This window comes from Psittacula echo (assembly GCF_963264785.1).
Source record: "Psittacula echo genome assembly, chromosome: 4".
NCBI classification, from domain to species: Eukaryota; Metazoa; Chordata; class Aves; order Psittaciformes; family Psittacidae; genus Psittacula; species Psittacula echo.
The window spans coordinates 120849476-120870830 of record NC_137738.1 but is presented as its reverse complement, the minus strand read 5'-3'; the positions used below and the strand labels follow the sequence as shown (position 1 = coordinate 120870830).

General features: G+C 43.2%; 1 protein-coding gene across 2 annotated transcripts in view; it reads left to right on the top strand.

Annotated features, from left to right (window-relative positions):
- Nucleotides 1-17564, top strand: part of SPTBN1 (spectrin beta, non-erythrocytic 1) — a gene marked incomplete at both ends in the record, with an annotated part of 95851 nt that extends 78287 nt beyond the window's left edge. Inside the window, 11 exons of one of the 2 annotated variants that reach the window (XM_080616649.1) lie at nucleotides 320-694; nucleotides 2836-3080; nucleotides 3661-3799; nucleotides 4868-4952; nucleotides 6200-6396; nucleotides 7461-7573; nucleotides 8166-8229; nucleotides 13374-13612; nucleotides 14854-15027; nucleotides 16817-16859; nucleotides 17227-17564. In XM_080616649.1, the coding sequence (XP_080472775.1) occupies nucleotides 320-694; nucleotides 2836-3080; nucleotides 3661-3799; nucleotides 4868-4952; nucleotides 6200-6396; nucleotides 7461-7573; nucleotides 8166-8229; nucleotides 13374-13612; nucleotides 14854-15027; nucleotides 16817-16859; nucleotides 17227-17442 (1890 nt within the window). Of the gene's footprint in view, nucleotides 1-319; nucleotides 695-2835; nucleotides 3081-3660; nucleotides 3800-4867; nucleotides 4953-6199; nucleotides 6397-7460; nucleotides 7574-8165; nucleotides 8317-13373; nucleotides 13613-14853; nucleotides 15028-16816; nucleotides 16860-17226 lie in introns of those variants that run through there. The other variant, XM_080616650.1, reaches the window with a different exon arrangement.
- Between the last annotated feature and the right edge of the window lie 3791 nt (nucleotides 17565-21355).

Sequence of the window (21355 nt, the reverse complement as noted above, 5' to 3'; positions counted from 1 at the left end):
ACCATCACCCCTCATTCTACCACAACAGGTCCTCCTAAATAGCCTCTTCCCATCTTTCTTATAGACTCCTTTTAGCACTGACAGTCCACAACAAGGTCTCCTTGGAGCCTTCTCTGCTCCAGGCTGAACAGACCCAACTCTCAGCCTTTCCTCACGGTAGTTCATGTGGACCTCATAGTTCTTTGGATGTGGCTGCAGGTTGACCTTCCGTTTCTGGATGCAGCACACAGTAGACAGTTAATATAAATGGTGGCTGGCTGGTTTGCTCAGGTCAGGGTGTAATTACAGCGCTGCATGAGCCTGTTCCTTTGTGTTTCAGATGCTCCAGGAGCGGTTCCGTGAATTCGCCCGGGACACTGGGAACATTGGACAGGAGCGTGTTGACACCGTCAACCACATGGCAGATGAACTCATCAACTCTGGACACTCGGATGCTGCGACCATCGCGGAGTGGAAGGATGGACTCAATGAGGCCTGGGCAGACCTGCTGGAGCTCATTGACACGAGAACACAAATCCTAGCAGCCTCTTATGAACTGCACAAATTTTACCATGATGCCAAGGAGATCTTGGGACGTATTCAAGACAAACATAAGAAACTGCCTGAAGAGCTTGGTAGAGACCAAAACACAGTGGAAACGCTACAGAGAATGCACACAACGTTTGAGCATGATATCCAGGCACTCGGCACCCAGGTGTGTAGGCAGGCAGCGGTGCTGGTGGTGGGCACAGGGACCTGAGCTGCAGAGTTCTGCCACTGCTCATGGCTCCTCCATGGCTGGGAGACAGCCTCTTTCCAAGTGTGTTTCTGTGGGAACAACCTCACCTGCATCATTTCCTTGTCTGCCTTCCTGCTTCTCTGTCATTGCATTAGGTTTAATTAGCTTATCCCAAATAGGAATCCGTAGCACACAGATGTCTGAGCCTGTAGGTAATTGTTGAACATGATTCCATTTCCTGCCCTTGGTTGAAGAGGAAACCATAAAGGCAGAGAACTTCTGTATTGATTTAAAAGCAAAGCGGCTGCGGGCAGTCTGAGCTTGCGGTGTGCTTAGGAGGACAGAGGAGATGGAGAGGCGCGAGGGTAACCTCAGAGGACCTTTTTTGGATTGCCAACCACCAGAACACCATGTGGCTCATATGATTGGAAAATAGCTTATGTTTGAAGGAAAAAGGGTTCGTTTGACTCAGCATATTGTCTCTTTAGTGAAGACACTGAACACATCCTAAATCTGTAAAGAATTCTTGATATACCAGAGGTAATATGAAATACAGGTCTCATATTCTTCTGTCCTTAGTATTCTTCCTGGGTGTTATATTAACGATGCTGAAAGCCACCTCAGATGTGGCTGCTCCTCACCTCATGTTCACCTTGGTGAATGCAAGGCACAACTATCCTGCCCCATGGAAGAGTTGTTATTCCAAAGGATGCTTGGAGGGCAGGGGCAAATATGAAGGGATGTGTAAGGATGGTTGGGGTTTTGATTTGTTTGTTGGTTGGTTTGGGATTTGGTTTATGTGGTTCGTTGGTTTGGGGTTTTTAGGTTGGGTTTCATTTGGTTTGGTTTAAAGTAAGCCCCAGCCAATGCCTTTTCTGTCCTTTCTAAAAGGCAAAAGGAGTCTGAGACCTCCACAGAGACCTTCTGACTCTTATGAATCTGGGCATTCTGACTTAACTATTGCTTTTCATGGTGCTTCCAACAGCAGTCTGGAGAGATTTCAGGTACATGGTCCAGGCTAAGATACTTGAAAGCAGCCACACTTGATCTAATTCTGCAGCATTTGAAGCGAAACTGTGTTAAATAGACGGTGGCAGCAGCTCATACAGACACAGGGGATCTCTAAACCAAAACCCCATGTTCAAGCTGCCAGAATGAGAGCTTTGGAAGGGAACAAGTTGCTTAAGGAATGGAAGAATTACGACCGGCTGCATTTATCCCAGTAGGAAAAGATGGCTTTTATGGCCAGCTGCCTGCCAGTTCTTGATTATGTGGCAATTAAATAGCTGTTTACACTGGAATAAAGGGGATATAGCCAGCATTTGATTTTCCAAGTGGTTTGCTTTCAGCAGCTGTAGATTTTATACGTAAAATGGGAGACATTCACAAAACACCAATCCCAGCCTCTCCAAAAGGTAATTATAATCAAGACCTAAATGGAGGAATATGTAATCATAGCACAAAGCTGTGGTGGAAGCACTTAGGATCGGGTTTGGGTAAAACAGCTTGAGCACCAAGATGGGTCATTATGATAATGGCCAGATCTCTGTGACTGTAGCTAAAAGGTGATTAATATGTTCAAAAGGAAAAGAAAAGATAGCATTATTAGATAAGAGTTAATAGAATATTTCTTGTCTTGAAAAGTATGAGAAACAGTCAAGAAATAGCATTTGGTGTCCCAAGACAGTGTCTGAAAGGAAAAGAGATTTCTAACAGTAGGAGGATCTTTGGATTTCCCAATTTTCTTGTCTTTGAAGGCATTATCTCCATTTTTGACAAGTCATCCCTGCAGGTAGAGCAGTGAGTTTGATACAGGGATTCTGGAGTGGTGCCATTGTCGCTTGTGGGAGAGGAAGGAAAACTGATGATGAAAATGGTCCCACGTGCCCTGACATTTAGCAGTCAGCCTCTATTCGCACCCCTTTTGGCAGTGACAGATCTTTGCTATTTTGGGGCCCCTTGACCTCATAGTCTCCTCTAAGAAATATTCTCCTGGGGATACACTGACTTGATAATAGAGCAAACCTTTTCAGGCTTCAGAAGGCTGAACTAGCAGCTCACATGTCCCCATATAGGTGTTCAAAGGCTGATGTATTTCTCTCTTATAAAAAACCCAGGTGAGACAGCTGCAGGAGGATGCTGCACGCCTTCAGGCCGCCTATGCTGGAGACAAGGCTGATGACATCCAGAAGAGGGAAAACGAGGTCCTGGAAGCATGGAAAGCGCTGCTGGATGCCTGTGAGGGCCGCAGGGTGAGGCTGGTGGATACAGGAGACAAATTCCGCTTCTTCAGCATGGTTCGTGATCTCATGCTTTGGATGGAAGATGTTATCCGACAGATAGAAGCCCAGGAAAAGCCAAGGTATGTGAAGGATCTCTCCTCCATTAGAAGATAAGGCTGTGGGTCAGTCGAGGAATATTTCATAGAACCCCAGCCTGGTTTATGTTGGAAGGGACCCTAAAGCTCCTTCAGCTCCAACCCCTGCCGTGGGCAGGGACACCTTCCAGTGGAGCAGCTTGCTCCAAGCCGCAGCCTGGCCTTGAACACTGCCAGGGGCACTTCCTTAGCCTGTGCCAAGGCTTCACCACCCTCACAGGAAAGAATTTCTTCCTTATATCTAGCCCAAATTTCCCCTGTTTAAGGTTTAACTAATAACCCCATGTCCTGTTGCTGCAGTCCCTAATGAAAAGTCCCTCTTCAGCATCCTTGCAGCCCCCTTCAGACACTGGAAGTCTGCTCTGAGGTCTCCACGCAGCTTCTCTTCTCCAGGCTGTGCAGCCCCAGCTTTCTCAGCCTGTCTTTATACAGCAATCCTGCTTCCTGAGCTACAGACACAACCTAGGAGTTGATATTCATGTTGAACAGTTGTGTGCTAGTTGTTTGTAAGTGTAACTGCTCAATCTGCATTGCATGATTCTGAGCCCTGGATTGGTCATTTCAGGGATGTTTCATCTGTTGAACTCCTAATGAACAATCACCAGGGAATCAAAGCAGAAATCGATGCCCGGAATGACAGCTTTACTACCTGCATCGAGCTCGGCAAATCTCTTCTGGCAAGGAAGCACTATGCATCAGAGGAGGTACTGTGCTTGCTGTGCTTGCTGAACAGCCAACCGTTGCAGTGAGCTGCCTGGGTTCAGCTGGAGAAACTGATGTTGTGTAACCTACAGATGAATAAGCTGTTTGTAATTCACTCCAGGGACTGTTGCACTTATTTGCTATTGTGAAATTAGTGTGTAATTTAACTCTGTGAGTTCATGTTGGGTAGCAGAGATAGCACCTAAATTTGAAGTGTCATTTTCAGTCCACGAAGTGCAAGGAAGCTGTTGCGTTCAGTTGTGCATAAAGAAAGCTCTGGGATGTCTGTGTTGAGAAAGGTGCCTTCCCTGAACAAGAGCAGAGGCCTTCTTCTTGTACAGGGGAACTGGAAGAGGCCTCCTAGGGGAAGGAGCAGGAGAAAGCTCATCACAGGGGGTAAATCCAGGGAATATTAGGAGGTAAAGGCCTTGATTTATGTTCTGATTTGTCTAGGCCAGAGGATAGAGGCTTGACCCATGTCTCTTCCTGCCCCCCTTTGATGGAGGGAGGAAGGAAGTTAAATGTTGTTGGATGCTGCCCACTCAGGGAGGTGGTGCTGTCTGTGTCTGCATCACACACAGAGGATCCTGTGGAGTATCCTTGGGGGGGAAGCATTTGCACAGGCACTGAGAGGCTTTGGGAGCCAGTACTCACCCTGAGAATAACCTGGGGTGTTTGCTGCACGTCAGTGCTGTTAGCACAGGTACCTGCAGGCTTCCTGCAGCATCCCTGAGCAGCACATCTTGCATTACCTGCTAGAACAGGAGCAGGAGGTGCAATACATGATTACACCATTTAGATTTGTTTGCCTGTTACGCTTTCTTTTATCAACTACTCCTAGCGCTGTGGGTTTGAACAGACACCGGATGCTTATGCAAATGTGGTATTTCAATGCAAATGCCATATTTATTTATACTTGGAGGAGAAAAGCAGCTGTTGTCTGCATGGTTAAGTCACTTCCTGACAATCCAGCACAATGTATTTTGCCTTGTGTTGGAGGTAAGGGCTTGCATGGTGAGGTGGGTGAGCCTGTGCTTGGGTAATGGTCATGCTTTCTCCTCTCCATCCAGATCAAGGAAAAGCTGCTGCAGCTGACAGAGAAGAGAAAAGAAATGATCGACAAATGGGAAGACAGATGGGAGTGGCTGAGACTGAGTAAGGATGTCCTTGGGTTTCTTTTGGGCAGGGCTATGTCTTACTCTCACTTCCTCATATCTTCTTGAGTGTGGAAAATACCTGCAGGTCCTTGCTTTTCTACTAACAGTGCTGGCAGGTGTGTTTGTACTGTGATGACAGCAAGATTCACACCTGGGGATTGAAAAATAGAGGAGAATTTGAAACCGAGAAGCCTGCAGCACAGGTCTTGCTCTGTATGATCAAATTTGGAGCAAGGTGAAATAGATCCACTGTATTTTGCAGGTGTCACATTCTAACTGGGTTTCTACAAGGGAGGCACTACTGAAAACCAGGGAGAAGTAAAGTCCTGCTACGTTATGCATTTAGCATGTTATCAGTGTTATCCAAGAGGCTAGAATGTTGGTGAGCACTTCACTGACAAAAGGTGTACTTTGAAACACTGCAGTGTTTTGTAGGCTTCACACCAGCAACAACAGCCCAGTTCTGATGCTCTTAACACAATAATCCCTACTTGATGTACAGACTGGAGCCTTTGCAACAGGCAGTTGTTCAGGATCTCAAAACATACCGTGGCATGTAGTCATTTTGTGGGGTTCTGGGCTGCTTCTGAGCCTCAGGAGGCTTTTGGAAATGCAGTAACAGGGGCAGCTGTCCCTCAGGTTGGGTGTTTTTACCATATTATTCATCAAAGGTGCTTCATCCTGTTCACAAAAGCAGTGGAAGTGTATTTTTCAGGTGTGAAGACAGAAAAGGAAGGGAACCTGGAACTGTAAACACTGTAGTCAAACATCAAGTACAGAAATACCGCTTGCTAAAGGGACCTACAGCCTGCAGTCTACTGTAGTCTGCTGCAGCTCTTCTGTAGAGAGGGCAGTTGGGAAAGAGAATCAGCAGATAACAGGCTTTGTACTCTGAAGTTAGTAGGCTACAGCAGATTAGAACAGAAAGGAAACAGTGAGCTTGCAAAATCATAGAATCACAGAATAGTTTGGGTTGGAAGGGACCTCCATAGGTCATCTAGTGCAACCCCCTGCAATATAGTCTGTAGAAGAAGGGAAGGTGGGACTTCATTATTAGTTTTCCTCAAAGCAAAGCCAACAGGATAAATTTCTGCCTTTAAAGTGAGAGCTTAGTTAAGGACGACACTTGTCCAAGTACATTTACTTTTTCCCTGAGCTGCATTTAAGTATATGCAGAAGATGCCTGATGACTTTCCATGCAGTTTGTGACATGAATGGCGCTGATTCCTGTCCTCCTTTGCTCAGTTTTGGAGGTACACCAGTTCTCCAGAGACGCAAGTGTGGCTGAGGCCTGGCTGCTGGGGCAGGAGCCCTACCTCTCTAGTCGTGAAATAGGCCAGAGTGTTGATGAGGTGGAAAAACTGATCAAGCGGCACGAAGCCTTCGAGAAGTCCGCAGCTACCTGGGATGAGAGGTTTGCAGCACTGGAGCGACTGACCACGGTGCGTGAGGGGGAGAGGAACTTCCATGGCCATTCCCCTTTGGTTTGGTGCCAGCTGGTTGGTTGGAATAACCCCTGGCATCACCAGCCTCATCTCAGTTTGTTGATCAGCCTCAGGCTGAGAGTTCATGTTCCCCACAATACTAAAACCCTCTCTGGTAATTTAAACTCAGCAACCTGAAAGGGAAAAGCTTAATGATAAATGACCTCAGTAGTCAGTAAAAGCTGTCTTGGACCCAGGAGTGCTGCCCCAGAAGCATATTGCTCAAGCCGCCTGCCATACAGGTTGTGCTGGTATAAAAGGGAAGGGGGATTCTGTGTGAAGAAGACTCAGATACAAACACTCAGCATGACTTTTGGTTGAGGATGACAATGTGAGGAGACAGTGACGGGGATGGGGGTTGACAGCAATGCTTGTTGTGTTTTGACTGCCCCAGTACAAGGCTGTATTGTCCCCTGGGAAGACATAAGAAGTGAAAAAGCCCCAAGCACTCAGAGCACAGCTGCAGTGTCAGTGATTAATGCCTGGAGAGCATGTTGCCATCTTTGGAGAAGAATTCTACTTTAGACACCAGGATTGAAGTGTTGATTTCTCACACACACTGAGCATCACAGCTGTGGACAGAATGGGCTGGAGCTGCTCAGCATCTTCAGAACCAGGCTGGTTTTATTTAGATGGTTGATTTCTGAGATTTGGATTGTTTCTGTGCATGGGAGGCACGCAAGAGGACGTCACTTCTCAGTGTTTTGGTAGCTTGGGCTGCTTTCTTGTTTGTCTGGGTTCTAATAGAATGAATGAGAAAGGAACCACAGACAGTGGTGAGCTGCTGCCCAGGCACTCCACTTGGTGTTAAAGGCTTTGATACTGTGGGCCTTTACTGTCAAATTCAGTGCAACAAACTTCACGTGATTAACGCTGTGCAAGACTGATGCCTTCAAATTTGATTCCACTTAACTTGAACTTCATTCATGTTTCAGAAAAATGTGGAGTTATTTTTAGTTCCTAGAAATGCCCCTGAAAAATGAGCAGAGCTTTTAAATGCACCAAAATGTTTCATTCCTCAGTTGGAACTGCTGGAAGTACGTCGACAACAGGAGGAAGAGGAGAGGAAGAGACAGCCTCCCACTCCAGAGCCCAGCCCAAAGGTTGCCGAGGATGCAGACTCCCAGCAGCAATGGTAAGCCGCGATGTGGGAAGCTGAAGTGTGTTCTCAGACAGACTTCTCAGGCTGAGGATGTGTTGTACAAGGAGAGTCTGGGGTTGTATGGTTTTAGAATGTGACCCCCATTAGAAGATGTGGTGGTTTATGGGGACAAGGCTTTCCTCAGACACCTGAATTCACTCCTAAATGGAATGCTCCATGTTCTCATCGTGATGCGGTGTTACAGCTGCTGAGCTGTACCAGGCACTAGAGTAAGAAAGCTGTTTTTACGGCTTCTGTGCTACGGATTAAAGTTTATGAACCATCTTGGCTTTCTTCTTGGATGAGCATCAGTCACAAATAGATTTCAAGCCACGTCCACGGAACATTAACATTTATAAAATTACTTACGGGATAGGAGTAGGCTTATTTGTAAGGTAACTGTCAGGAATGTCCATTTTGGCCTCCCTTATCACTGGATTTATCCAGTTGGGCCTGAGGACTTTAAGAGCTGGCTGGAATTTTGAAGGAGTGCCATAGTTGGGGGGGAAATGTCATTTTGGTGAAAGAGACGGGTGTCTTTCAAGAACGTAATACAATGTCTTTTCTTTCTTCTCTCTCCCAACAGGGATGGGACAAAAGGCGAACAGCTTTCCCAGAATGGTTTGCCATCAGACCAGGAATCTCCACGGGTTAGTTACCGCTCCCAAACCTACCAAAACTACAAAAACTTTATTAGCAGACGGACAGCCAATGACCGATCGTGGTCTGGACTGTGACGTACAGAATTCTTTGCAGCAAAAGACACCTTTTTGTCAGTATGGTTTACTGGTACTGGTTTCATCTTTTGGCTTCAGATTTCCCTGCTGCTTTTCTCTTCCTTCCCATCAGTTGACTTTTATTGAATTAGCAGCCCCTTGGAGATATATTTGCTTCACTTTCCTCCTTGTTTATTTGAATCTCCCCGCTGACACTCAGTTGCTTTAAGGTGACACATTTATTTCATGTTATTTACTGTTGAGTTTTTCATGTCGCTAATAGTATTAAGATTTTCCAGCGAAAGCGTCCTTTATATGAGTAATTGAGATTTAATGAGATTACATCATAATGAAGAAGAGAACTAGAACCTGACAGGTATGACGCATCGAGTTATACTAACAGGTTTCAGCACGGCAACATTATTAAATCAGCTGCATTAGCAAGCAAGTTCTTTACAAGGCCAAAGATTACCCCTGCAAGTGAGCTCAGCAGGAGAGGCTGGGGGGGGACGGAAGAGCTGTAACTATAGGCAAATAAAAACCTTAAGGTTAGTTGTATAACATTCCATGCAGAATTGGACTCATTGACTGCAGAGAAAAATAAACGTGAAATAAAACGTGAAAAATTAGATTTATCTTGGTATTTAGTCCTCCTGAAGAGTTGTGATCTTGCTGAACAGTTATTTTGAGGCCCTATTTTGCCTTGGTGCTGTCCAATTTACAGCAATTCAATTTACTGACACTAGGAAGGTATAAATGAGAGCAGGTGCAGACCCCTACGGAAAGGTTGTGATGCTTTTCTTTAAAAACCAAATAAAACACATTGGTCTAAGATCCCAGCTCTTGATTTTCTATAGCTGTAGGCTGAATGGTCCATGCCTTACTCATTCCTTCTTGACAGGAGAGTCAGGTTACATGCCAATAATCTTCATGTGCAGCCATACAAATACAGGTACATATGTATATAGAGTTAACACAGCACAGTAGTTGAGCACTTTTACCTCTCTGTTGCCTTCCTGCAAAGCCTCCTTGTTTCAGTTCATGCTTGGAGTGGTGAGAAAAATGACACTTCTTTTGCTTCTGCTTCTGAGGCTGTCTCTGAGGGGTGTTAAGTGCAGGAAAGGCGCCTGGCAGGCTCAGATCAGAGGGGTTTAGAGCTCTTGCCAGTACCGCAAAGGAAACGTGGGTCCCAGCATAGGGTTCATGGAGGAAATGCCTTTCAGTGTAAGTTTATCTTTCAGGTGGCCCAGCCCAGTTACTTTGGGTCTGCACACAGGCTCTGTCAGTGCTCTAGGATACTAAGCAGTCCTGCCTTTTTCTTTCTTTAAATAAAGCCTTTTGGTTCATCTTTACTATTACATTATGAAGTGAGCTCTCTGTTGTACCTTCTAATGTTTATGACATTATATAGAGTTGTAGCAAGGAACATGAGGGGGCCTGCAAGCACACCCCAGATCATCATCATCATCATCTTGGTTACCGCAGCCTTACACATCCCCTATTTGCTTCTTTCTTATGTTTAGTTTTCATTTTATGACATGATACATAGCACATTTCCATGTTCATCTTCTCCATCTGCACTTCAGTCTTCCGTAAGAGCTCTTTCTCTCAGTCCCCTGATCCTCGTGGTGCAACACATCAGGTGTCCACAGCCGTATATTTATCATGTATTATCTCCGATTTGAGGCACAAGATAATGCTGCTTTTGATCAGAATTTCAACTTCTGCCAACTAGCTGAGCAGTGCAGCTGAGTTGTTCTGTATTGGCTGAGCTTGCAAAGCAAGGAAGGTGATTGAAAGGGTGTGCTTCAGTGATTGTACTTTTGCTGTAACTTGTCTTTCCACTTCATGATGCATGTGTTTTTTTCTTTTGTCAGGATAACAACATAGAGCTTCTTAATGCTTTTAAAAACTCCATGTAGATTTATGCAGACGATCTGGTGACTGTGACACACCAGTGCTGGCTCTCTGTGCCTGTAAGAGTGTGACAGTTCTCAAAGCAGTATAGCTGTAGCTTCAGACTCCACCATCTGGGAAGCCTTCAGATGTATTCTGGCTATAAAGTAGTCTGTAAAAGTAATTTCTATAGACACACTTTTTCCCTTGTGTTAGTACACTTCTATATAAAAATTATACTTTATGATGAAGAAAACCGAATTAAGTCATCGATTCAGGTCATCATTGTAGGCACTAGAAGAGTTAAGATTTCATCTCTTTATTATAGCCTGTGGTACTGGCTTCAAAACATTAAAATGGCACTTTTTTAAGTGGCCAGAACAATAGAAAGGCTGTCACTTGTCTGCATCTGAAAAAGGCAGATAATATCTCTATTATTTAAGCTGTGGTGCAGAGACTTAACTTGAGGAACTGAATAGAATGTGGCACCAAGGGGATATCTCCAGTCATTGTCACCAGCTGTCTTGTTGCATGTTGTAGTCCCCATTTAAGTATCTCAAAAGTAGTCTCTAGCCACTAAAGCACTTGCAACTAACCTCTCAGTCACGATTAAGAAAACTGTGTCCATGTTTGTGGTAACTGTTTTGTTGTAACAGTACAGTTTGCTATTAATGTTTGTCCTCCGTTGCGCTGTCTCGGCATGCCCAATGCACGTTTCCATTAAAGTTTGTTCAGCTCCTGGTTTTTTCTCCATTTTTCATGACACGTTCTTGCAGAGCTGTTTATGATCCAGATTTATTTTGCTTGTTTTCTGTTAATTGTAGATAACACATGAAAAGGAAATAAAACCTGAAAGAGCCTCAGAAAAGCTTTTTATAGCCCTTTTACAATCAGTAGCATTTTAAGTAGAAGTTACAGGTGTGATGATGTGGTTAAAGTTGGCAGTTATCTTCTAAAAGCACAGGGTTGCAGATTGCAGTGCTGAATTACACATTATTTCCCATTCAGTCACGTTCAGTAGCTGTGCCGTGCCTGCTGTTAGAAACTGGTCTGGTTTACTGAAGATTAGTGGTTATAGGCCCCCAAATCAGTAGTATTTTTGCATCTTGCTGGTATCACTACAGAAAACATGCTACTTTCAGCATCAGTTTAGGTAACAGCTACTTGTGGGTAGTTGATGCAAGTTGTTGAGATGAGTTACTGTGGTCTATGTAATTTCTTATTGCTGGGAACAAAGGGTTTGTGTGTGTCAGAGGGGATCCAGCCAGTTGAAAAACAGTTTGAAGCTGAGGAACTGTCGCTGGTCATGAAGCTTTGGAAAGGGCTGTCCTTGGACATGACCTGTTGGCCACCAGTGACCAGCACTGGTGATGACTGGTCAATTGAGCTTTATTGGTGAATCACTGGTTGGGTATTTCACTTCTTATGTTATAGTAGCTGTGCTAGCAGTGTTTGGATGGTCTTCAGCTCATCTATTTATTTACCCTTTCTCCCCGTCAATGCAACATTTTTGTTATATTTCGAGATTTGGATACAAATAGTGAGGTTTGATGGCTTAGATTCATCCTAATTGTGAAGAAGCAGTGTCATTCATTTTTGCTTCCCCTGGATAACAGTGCAGGGCAGATGTTCCCTCTTACCAACATAGGCTACATGTCTTTAGGGACAGAGTAAAATAGCTATGACTGAAGCGGAATGTGAGCTGTGATTCTTTCCCTGTTTCAGTGGTGTAGTGTCTGTACTCTGCAGATTTAGATTGCTTAAAGGCAGTTAACCAACCCTTCCCATATTCATAGCAAGTTGGCACTTAGCTCTTCCTAGGTCAATACATGAGGTACAAAGGTGGGAGGTGCAATGACATTTACTTGTCAGGCATGAGAAGTTCTAGCAAAGAGTGGCAAAATTTGGTTTGTTGCATAATAATTCGGCTGCTTTTGAATTGTCCAGGCCATGTGCAGAAGTGGGAATGTCTAATTATTGTGCCATTCACAAATACCTGCTTGTCTGCATAAAACCAGTCCAGAATGTTTGTAATCTACTAGAGCATTAGCAGCACTAAGCTTTAGTAACTTGCTAATAATAATAATAATGATAATACACACTGGTTGTGTAACTCCTGAGCTGCTACCTATGGCTCTACATGTCAAAGTAATGGTACAAGAAAAGCCAAAAAACTGGGACCAAGCTGCGTTTCAAAAGCTTATAGCCATTAGGATTCCAATTTAAATGATTTTGGGATGAATGGCTCCCGAAGACGTCGACAGCTTGACCAGTCAGAGCTGCTGGAATCATGGCTGCTCTCTAGGCTATCTCGATCACAGTGCGACAGGCAACGCGATCAACAAAGCAAGTGATGGGCAAGGCCTTGGTTCTGTCTTTGTTTGGGGGTAAATAGCTGTGTGATGTTGTGTGACTGTGGTGGTTTTCAGTTCCTTTAACAACAATCCAAATCCACCTAATAACGCCGGTCTGAAACAGACCTTGATAAATTGACACGTGACCTCATTTCCCTTGTCTCTATAAGATCCAATATCCTAACTGGGATGGTGGAGATGAAATGCATGGTGTAATCTCTAATTCTTGCATGTTTTGATTTTGTTGTGTCCCAAGGGGAATGGGGAAAGCGGGAAAGGAGCTTTTACAGAAACAAATGAATTGCATGAGTTTTTGTAAATGCTCCTGGGTAATTTTGAAAGATTTTTCTGCTGGCTACTAGTTTAATATCTTTTATGGACTTTTAATACCCTAGTAATGCCATAAATGTACTTAAGGTGGCTGATGTGTATAACTTCTACTGTTCCTCTAGGTTTGCAGAAAGTGTGATTGTTACTGTCCCAAACATTGGATTACGTAGCAACAGAATTGAATGCTCTCATTTTAGGAATAACAATATACAAAAGAATACGAATTGACCAGCAGAGCAAAGCACAGTAAAATTCACACTGATGTTTAGCTGCTCTTATTTTCTTGTCTATCCACCTATAAAATGGGTACTAATCCATTCCTACCTTCTAATTTCCTTGGCCTTCTGTGTCTCCATGGAGTGTGAGAAAGAGCTTATTGGCCTGTGTCATTCTCCAGGCAAAGTTTATACACAGCCACATTGTGCAGGGAAACATTAACTGCAAGATACCCCAGTGCTGTGAGGCTTTGAGCTGAACATTTTCTTCACTGTTCCTTAGGTGGCAGAAACTGCAGATACAAATGAAATGGTCAATGGAGCTGCAGAACAAAGGACAAGTTCAAAAGAGTCTAGTCCTGTTCCATCTCCAACGGCAGACCGCAAAGCTAAGGCTGCCATTCAGGCCCAGACTGCTGCTACCCTACCAGCCAAAACACAGGAGATGCCTTCAGCTCAGATGGAGGGCTTCTTACATCGCAAACATGAATGGGAGACACACAGCAAGAAAGCCTCAAGCAGGTAAAGTCCTCTCTGCCTCATGTGAACTCACCAAGATGTAAAACAGTAAATGTGATCCCTGCTGCTGTTGTCCTCTCACAGCTCCTAAAGACCTTTCAAGCTTCTGCTCCTGTTGTTGTAGGAACTACATTCATGGTTAAATGGTATATTTGATGAAGGTCTAAAGATACATGGTGGAGAAAGCAGTGTTAGCCATATTTGGAAGGTGGAAAACTGAGGCATAAAGATACTGTGATTTTCCCACTTCACACAGTGAATTTGTGGCAGTAGTGGGATTTGAATCCAGAGCTCTTAAGAAAAGGAAAACACGTAGGTGTGAGACTAGAAATGTCCATATTCTTCTGACATTTTCTGTTTGCACATTAGCACTTTCCACCTACTCTGTAAGCTGTGCAGTAGAGAAAAGCGGGTGAAGATGATTTGTGTGCCTTAGTCGATTCCATTCCTAAGGGCCCAACCCTGCCATTCTGAAACAGGCAAAACTGCTGAGGTTTCTGTCTGCACTGGAAAAGCAGACCAGGGTCCTTTCTGACCTGAGAGAGCTGTTGAAACCAGATTTAATGGCTTGGCTGACAAGGAAAATGTTGACTAGCAAGTGGTCAACCACACCAGTATCTGAGGGATTTGGTAGGAGGTGAAGTAGTGTGCAGACCACAAATGTGCACAGTGCTACCACGATTTTTGTTCAGCTTTAGATGTTCACACCAGAGAACTACTCTGAGGCAGTGTCAGCCACCAATACTAACACATAGGGACTCTTGTTTCTAGTAATCATTGATTCTTATAGCTGTATTAGAGAATGAGGCAGATGCTGCCACCAAGAGTATTTGTAACAAGCCAGGATTTCACTCACATGCAACCCATTCATTAGTTTGCAGCACAAAGGAATTCCTCCTACAATAGAGCAGTCATTGAAAGGTCAATCAGTGTCTCTCCCAAGTATGCAAACTGCCCAGTCTGCCTAACAGTCCTCCCACTGTTGGGCTATGCTGATGTGCTGTCACACGGAGCTCTGGAAATCTCTGTTTCATCTGGCTCAAAGTCAGTGGTTTTGTCCCGAATCTGTGTTTTTGTGAGAGAATTTGCTGTCTGCAGTTTACAGGACAGTGCAGGCTGTATTTACATCCTCACACTGAACCCATCCCCATTATCTTATAGAAGTAATTGTGTTTGGTTTCTCCACTTCTGCTAGTAAGGGCATTAGATTTATAAACACTTCTGTTGTTTTATGTGTCTTGAAGATCATGGCATAATGTGTACTGTGTCATAAACAACCAAGAGATGGGCTTCTACAAAGATTCGAAAGCTGCTGCTTCTGGCATCCCCTACCACAATGAGATTCCTGTCAGCTTGAAGGAAGCGGTCTGTGAAATAGCGGTCGATTATAAGAAGAAAAAGCATGTGTTCAAGCTAAGGTAAACCCCCGGGAGCATCCTGCTGTTAGTAGAAGTTGTGGTGGGTGTGATCACTGTGCAGATTCATGGGAGGATGCAGCCAAAGAACCGATCATGGATATTAACTGCAGTATCTGCTTTTGTTAACAAGCTCTTCACAATGCTAAAACATGGTGTATTTATCCAGCACAAAACAGTATCAAAACAACTAGTGCGCTTTAGTTGTGTCTGGGACAAGACCAGATGTGTATGCCTGAAGTCAGGAGCCTGCGTTTACAATGCTGGGCTTTTCATCTGCTCCCTCTGGAGTTCATTGAAAAGAACTTAATATTTGTGGTTCTGGTCTTCTCAAAATCAAGCCTCTTGTTTAACTTTTCAGTGTGAACTTAGGATGCTACTGAAGACATCTATCACATTTCCAGGTCTAGAACATGTAGTTACAATTTGAAGGATGCGAAGAACTTGCTGTTCAAAGGCTAAGAAAAAATAAGGCTTTTCCTTCTGGAATCCTCTAAAGAGGGTAGAATCCATATCTGGAGAAGTTTGCTTCATAGCAAATATATAGGGAATATTTAGGGAAATGTAGCTGTCTTGAAGACAGGCTTGCAGCTGTGTGATTCATCCTGTAGACTATTTTAAGCATCTCTGAACTGATAATGTGAGGATTTGCTGTTCCATAAACAAAGTTAGGCAGAAAAATCAATTGCCCTTCTCTTCCCAGTACCCTGCCACCCGCATCAGGCCTCTCAAGTAATGGCACATAGCGTATTTCCTTTACTCATTCTCATTAGGAGAGTCCCCAGAGAGTTCACCAGCAAATAGTCATGGAAGATCTGCCTCTCCATGTTGAGAGGGGAATGTTGTGAACATCCAAGAGGCTTTCTTCTACAAAGGCTGTGGTCTTTACAGACCTGATGTGCAGGCAGACCTCTCACAGGAAGGTCCAGTCTGATCTCTAGAGGGCGTGATATAAATACTGCTCTTTGTTTTTTAAAGAAGCAAGGCATAAGGATATTCTTCCTATTGACTGTCTGTCTGCACTCTTACTTTACAGTTTAATCATAGAATCATAGAATAGTTAGGGTTGGAAAGGAATAATTAATTTCATTTCATAAAGAGAATTTAAAATGCTTTGGTTTTGTGGGGAAAGATCCGGAAGCCTGCAACTCAGCTCCCACTCACCCGGCCTCCTCCTTGTTCACCTGATCTGGTGTTATTCAGTCTGGTTTTTAATTAATATGTATCTTCACATACACTGTTAAATGTCTCCCAGTTAAACCATCTGAGTAAAATCAGCACAGAAGGGAGACTCCAGCCTTCAGTAGGAGAAGAGGCAGCTACTCATAAATAATGCACGCTATAGTATCTTGAGTCATCACAAGTAGCTACGACAGCAGAGCAGCTGCAGAATTTTCTAGGTTCCTACAAAAAGCCACAAAAGCTCTGGGTGTTGTCTGTGACTTCTGTCTTATGAAAGTATTGAGTGAACTTTTACACTGTCTTTGGCAAAAGAGATCTGCCTGAAACAGCAGTCATCAGCTGCTGAAGGTCACAATCCTGCCATGCCTCTTGACACAGTGGAGCACATCCATGTCGTAACACACACACAGTGTGTGTGGCTGCCTCTGTATCACAGCACGAGATACCAAACCACGAGTAACTGGGGTGTATTTGTGTACATGGAGGTGTTAGGACTGTCCTCTGCAGGCCCATGTGTCTCAGTCTCCTTGTGTACAGTAGCTAAACAAGCAGGAGTTGAAGCGATGTGACTACTACTAAGCTAAATTTGCGGTGGTTGTTTTCTTTGCAGATTGACCGATGGCAATGAATACCTCTTCCAAGCCAAAGACGATGTAAGTTTGTTTTCCTTATGGTTTCTTACTGATGTGATATCTGTGCTGTTGTGCAACAGGGAAAAATCAGCTGCTGGGAGCTCAGAGGCATGCTTTAATCTCCTGGTCTTCAGTCTTGCATGTATGTGTGTGTAACGTGTAGATTCAGAAGCTCCCGCTGGCACCACCAGGGCAGCAGGAGTTTTTATCTAGATAAAAATGTCTAGGTGTCTTCTGCAGGTGTGTAACCAGAGGAGTAAGTGCCAGGTGATGGGTTAGGGACTGTGTTTCCTTTTTTCCCACTTCTCTCTATTGCTCTTCACAATGCTGAGCGAACTAGAGAGGGTGCGTGATTGTAACAGCTTTCTGCCTTTGGGGCTTCTTGAAGGAGGAGATGAACACGTGGATTCAGGCCATCACATCCGCTATCTCTTCTGACAAAATTGAAGTGTCTCCGACCACCCAGAGCACTCCAGCCTCCAGCCGTGCCCAGACCTTGCCTGCCAGCGTCACAATAACCAGCGAGTCCAGCCCTGGCAAGCGGGAGAAAGATAAGGAGAAAGACAAGGAGAAAAGATTCAGCCTTTTTGGTAAAAAGAAGTGAACTCCATCTCCACACACTGCACTTCTCTGACCGTTCCAGTGGAATTCCAGCATGCGAGCTCAGAACCAATACGTTACTCTCTGTGCCTCATGTTCCTCAATGTGATTGACATTTTTTTATTTATAGAGCATTTTAAAATAAAAAGCCAACAAAAAAAAAAAAGAACCCAGAATCTAAAGTTCCAAACGTATGAGGTGCATTGGGCAGCTTCTGCAGGAGAGCGAGGACCAGGTTTTGGGGGTTTGTTTGGGGGGGGGGTTGTTTTTGTTTTGTTTTGTTTTGTTTTTAAATGAAGTTAATGTAGATTAGATCTTAATATTTAAACTGTTCCTCAATTTTGTGAGGCTGTCTTGGAAAATAACCCACTCCTAGTGCTATTGGTATGCAAGGCAGCGGTGCTTTCGAATCTACTGTGCACATCAAAGCCCAATGTACAAACTCTCAAACGCGTTCACTCCCATCTAAGGTTGTTATGCTGAGTCTTGACTAGTGGAGCCTCCCATTCCAATTCTAACCTTTATTAAAATGATAGTGTATTACCTTTGCCGTAACAGAGTGCAGGTTTGCATTAACTTACAGACAAACCATTTCTACCCTGGCGTTGGTTATTAACACAACCTGAAGCTTTTCTGCATCAAGTACGACAGATGAGAATGTTGGTGTACAAGACACATGAGCAGGCTGATACCGTTTTAAATAATCTGTAATTTCCAATTCTTTTTTTTTTTTTTTTTTTTTTTTTTTGCTGAAATACATTATATTGTATGTTTCAGATAATTCTAGTACAAAGTATAATAAGACTAGATGTATAATAAACCCTTAAAAATCATTGATAAGTGTAAAAGTGAAACTGAAGCATTTACTGGAGAAGTAATGTTACTCAAATGGTTACTTGCTTGTCAGCTGCAGCACTGTGTGTTATAATTTTGCTACATTACTTGCTATTTGATACATAGTGTGCATTTCTCTGTCACTGTAACTATTGTAATGAAAAGATTTCCATCTTACTGCACAATCAGAAATTACATTTAATAGGAATGAACTTTCAATGACTGGGCCTGTAGTCGAGAGTAGTACTGGAACTGGCTTTCAGTTGTATCGAACTGTACCTCTAGACTTTTACCCTATCTGTTAAATATATGCGATGTCATTAAATGCTTTTAAAACTAAATATGCTGGTTAAGTTTCTTATTTCGTTTCTGACGATGTTAAATCATGATTTTGAAAGAGGATCAAAAATAAAGTTATTTTAAAATGTCATCTCTCCTGTGCACTGAAACTGATGTCTTCAAACGTAATTCCTTTTTTGTGTGCTGAAGTTCATACTGAAATGGTTGTTTTCTCTCTTCCTGCTGTTCTTTCCCTTCCCTCTCCCTTCACCTCCTGCAAACTTTGTAATTTACCAAGGGCTTGTTGTCTGGCCCAGTTTAATCTCAGTGGGTTTTTATGTCAGTTATTAAACATAACTCCTTTAAGGGACAGCCTCAACTGCACTCTGGTGGTGACGTGTGTTTAATACAGCAATGGTGGTTCCACAGCTCACCAGTTTCCTCAGTGTTGTCAGCATTTCAAAGACCAGCATCTTTCCAGAATTATCTTTACCTTGGATGTGATCTAGGGAGTCAACTAAAAGGAATAGCTTCAGGAAGCCCTAATATGCATTAGGAGTTTCAAAACTAAATGAAACGAACCTGGTGTTTAATTTTTTACCATTATTAAAATACACTCAAATATAATTTTAGCTGGAAAACAGATAAACCACAAACTAATGTGTTTCCAAGCGATGTCTTCCTGAGCATGTGGCAGTGTCTTGATACTTTTCATGGACTATACTGTGTTTTCTTGTTTTCCAAAGGTTTTGGATATTAACCAATTCATGCACATGAATTTTTACTCCTATAATATTGCCCTGTTCCAGTCTAGTTATTAGTAATATGTAGGAAAACACCATTAGGCTTGTAAATGTAAAGTTAAATACAATAGAAAAAGCTGAGGTTTACCAGTAAAAGAGAAAATGAAACATTCTTCTTGGTTGATTAAAGCACCCCAAAATGTTGATGCCTTACCATATGTGTCACTTCAACTTATTACAACATGTAGTTTAACAGATTGAACTTGGTTACCTCTTGTGTTTAATTGTGTAATGTCTTGGTTGAACATGCCTTCAGAGTTGTTCTTGTTTGTCTTGCCTCTCATGGCAAGTTATCCCCAAAAATGACTGGGTTAAAACCCCTTCTGCTTAGGAACTGACTTTAGGTTGCTGAGGAAAACGAGTGAACTCTAATAAGCCTTCCCTGTTTTCCCCATTGGCCTGTAAGGGTGCGGTTTCCATGCAGAGATTGGTGGGTCAGGAGGAACTTCCTCGGATTGAGCCAGGTCAGGAGAGTCAGGTCAGCACACACACCCGCTCAGGGGTGTGCTTGTTTCAGGAGGAGGAGTGGGGGAATCTGAATTTCCCTTGGGTTATGGGATGGAACTGCTGGAAAGTACCAGAGGAGGAAGAAAGTCTCTGGATGATGGGAACACGACTGGAACTGGAGCAGGTTATCAGTGCCACCAGTGTTAACTCTTGCAGAGGTACTGTGTTGCTTTGAATTGCACCAGTAAATGTGGTTAGACCTCCCAGAAGAAGAGACGCTGTGTTCCTTCTGGTTACCACAGTGAAGAATGAGGACTTGTAGTACAGTTTGACACTGTATTTCAGCTTTCTTTGTTGGCTGCTTTTGAAAGCTAATCCATATTTAAGTTGTTTGTATTTGCTCTGGAGATTGATAATAGAGAAGTTGAACCTTATCATTTTCTAAGAAAACTAAAGAAAGGCCAACCACTTTTCAGCTATGTTGCTATCGTTGTTATGAAGAAGAGAAATCATCCTCTGGTCAGGTCAGTCTGTCTTTTTTGTCTTGGTGGGAAGCCTTGGATTGTGTGTTCTAAACTGAGGGAAAGTACCAGAGCGCTGCACCTGAAGGGGCCTTTCCGTATGTAGACAAATAAAGCACAACGAGGGGAAAGAATCCAAAACTCATTAGCCAAAGGAATTAAGCATGTGTTGAGTGGGAGGGTTTTCTTTTAGATTGATGCAAATAATCTGTTAATCCATCTGTTCTGCATAGAGAATATGTTCCATTGTAGGGTTGTACTCTGCATGAGGAAGATCAATGGTAAAGGAAAAGTATGAATAATCTCTGTTCTGGTGAAATACTGGTTTAGATGGGTTTTCAGTTCTCATTCTGGTTCTTATGATTGAGTTCCCAGAGAATGGATTTTAATTATGGAGGGTCTTTAAGAATATACTTTTGTAATAAATAACTTCTAGGTATCATACAGTTTTGCTCTTTTTGGTGGATATTCAGGGTTTGTTTCTACCTTAACTAATCTGAATAAACATAGAAACTTAAATCACAATGATTTTGGACAAACATTAGTCCTTTTCATGAAGAAAAACACTTCAGAAAATCAGGTTGTGCTAAATGACTGATGATGTTAAGAATTAAGTTAGTGGGAAATGCAGAATTCAGCTCTTTGACATTATAGCTCTATCTGTGGACCGAACAATCGAAGCCACATCCTGACAAGGGGAGGAATGGAAGATCTTGCCAGCAGAAGTGGAAGGATTTGGCTTGTTTCTCTGTGTCCTTCTATGGAGAAGGTGTGTTCTGAGGCCAAGCAGAGCACAGCTGAGGTAAGAAAGCACTGTGCTCTCAATGCATTGGGATCAGAACTGTCCCCACAGCTATAGGTGTGCAGGGCTGAGTTAAGAAGTCAGTATTCAGCACTTGAGACTAATTTATTCCTTCCTTACTGCTGGATGTAATTTATTCCCTGTTGTCAGGCATTTTTCTCTAGCCTTGTGACAGCAATTCACTGAATATTCTGGTTCTGGTAGAGCACTGGATTTTGTTTCAAAGGATTT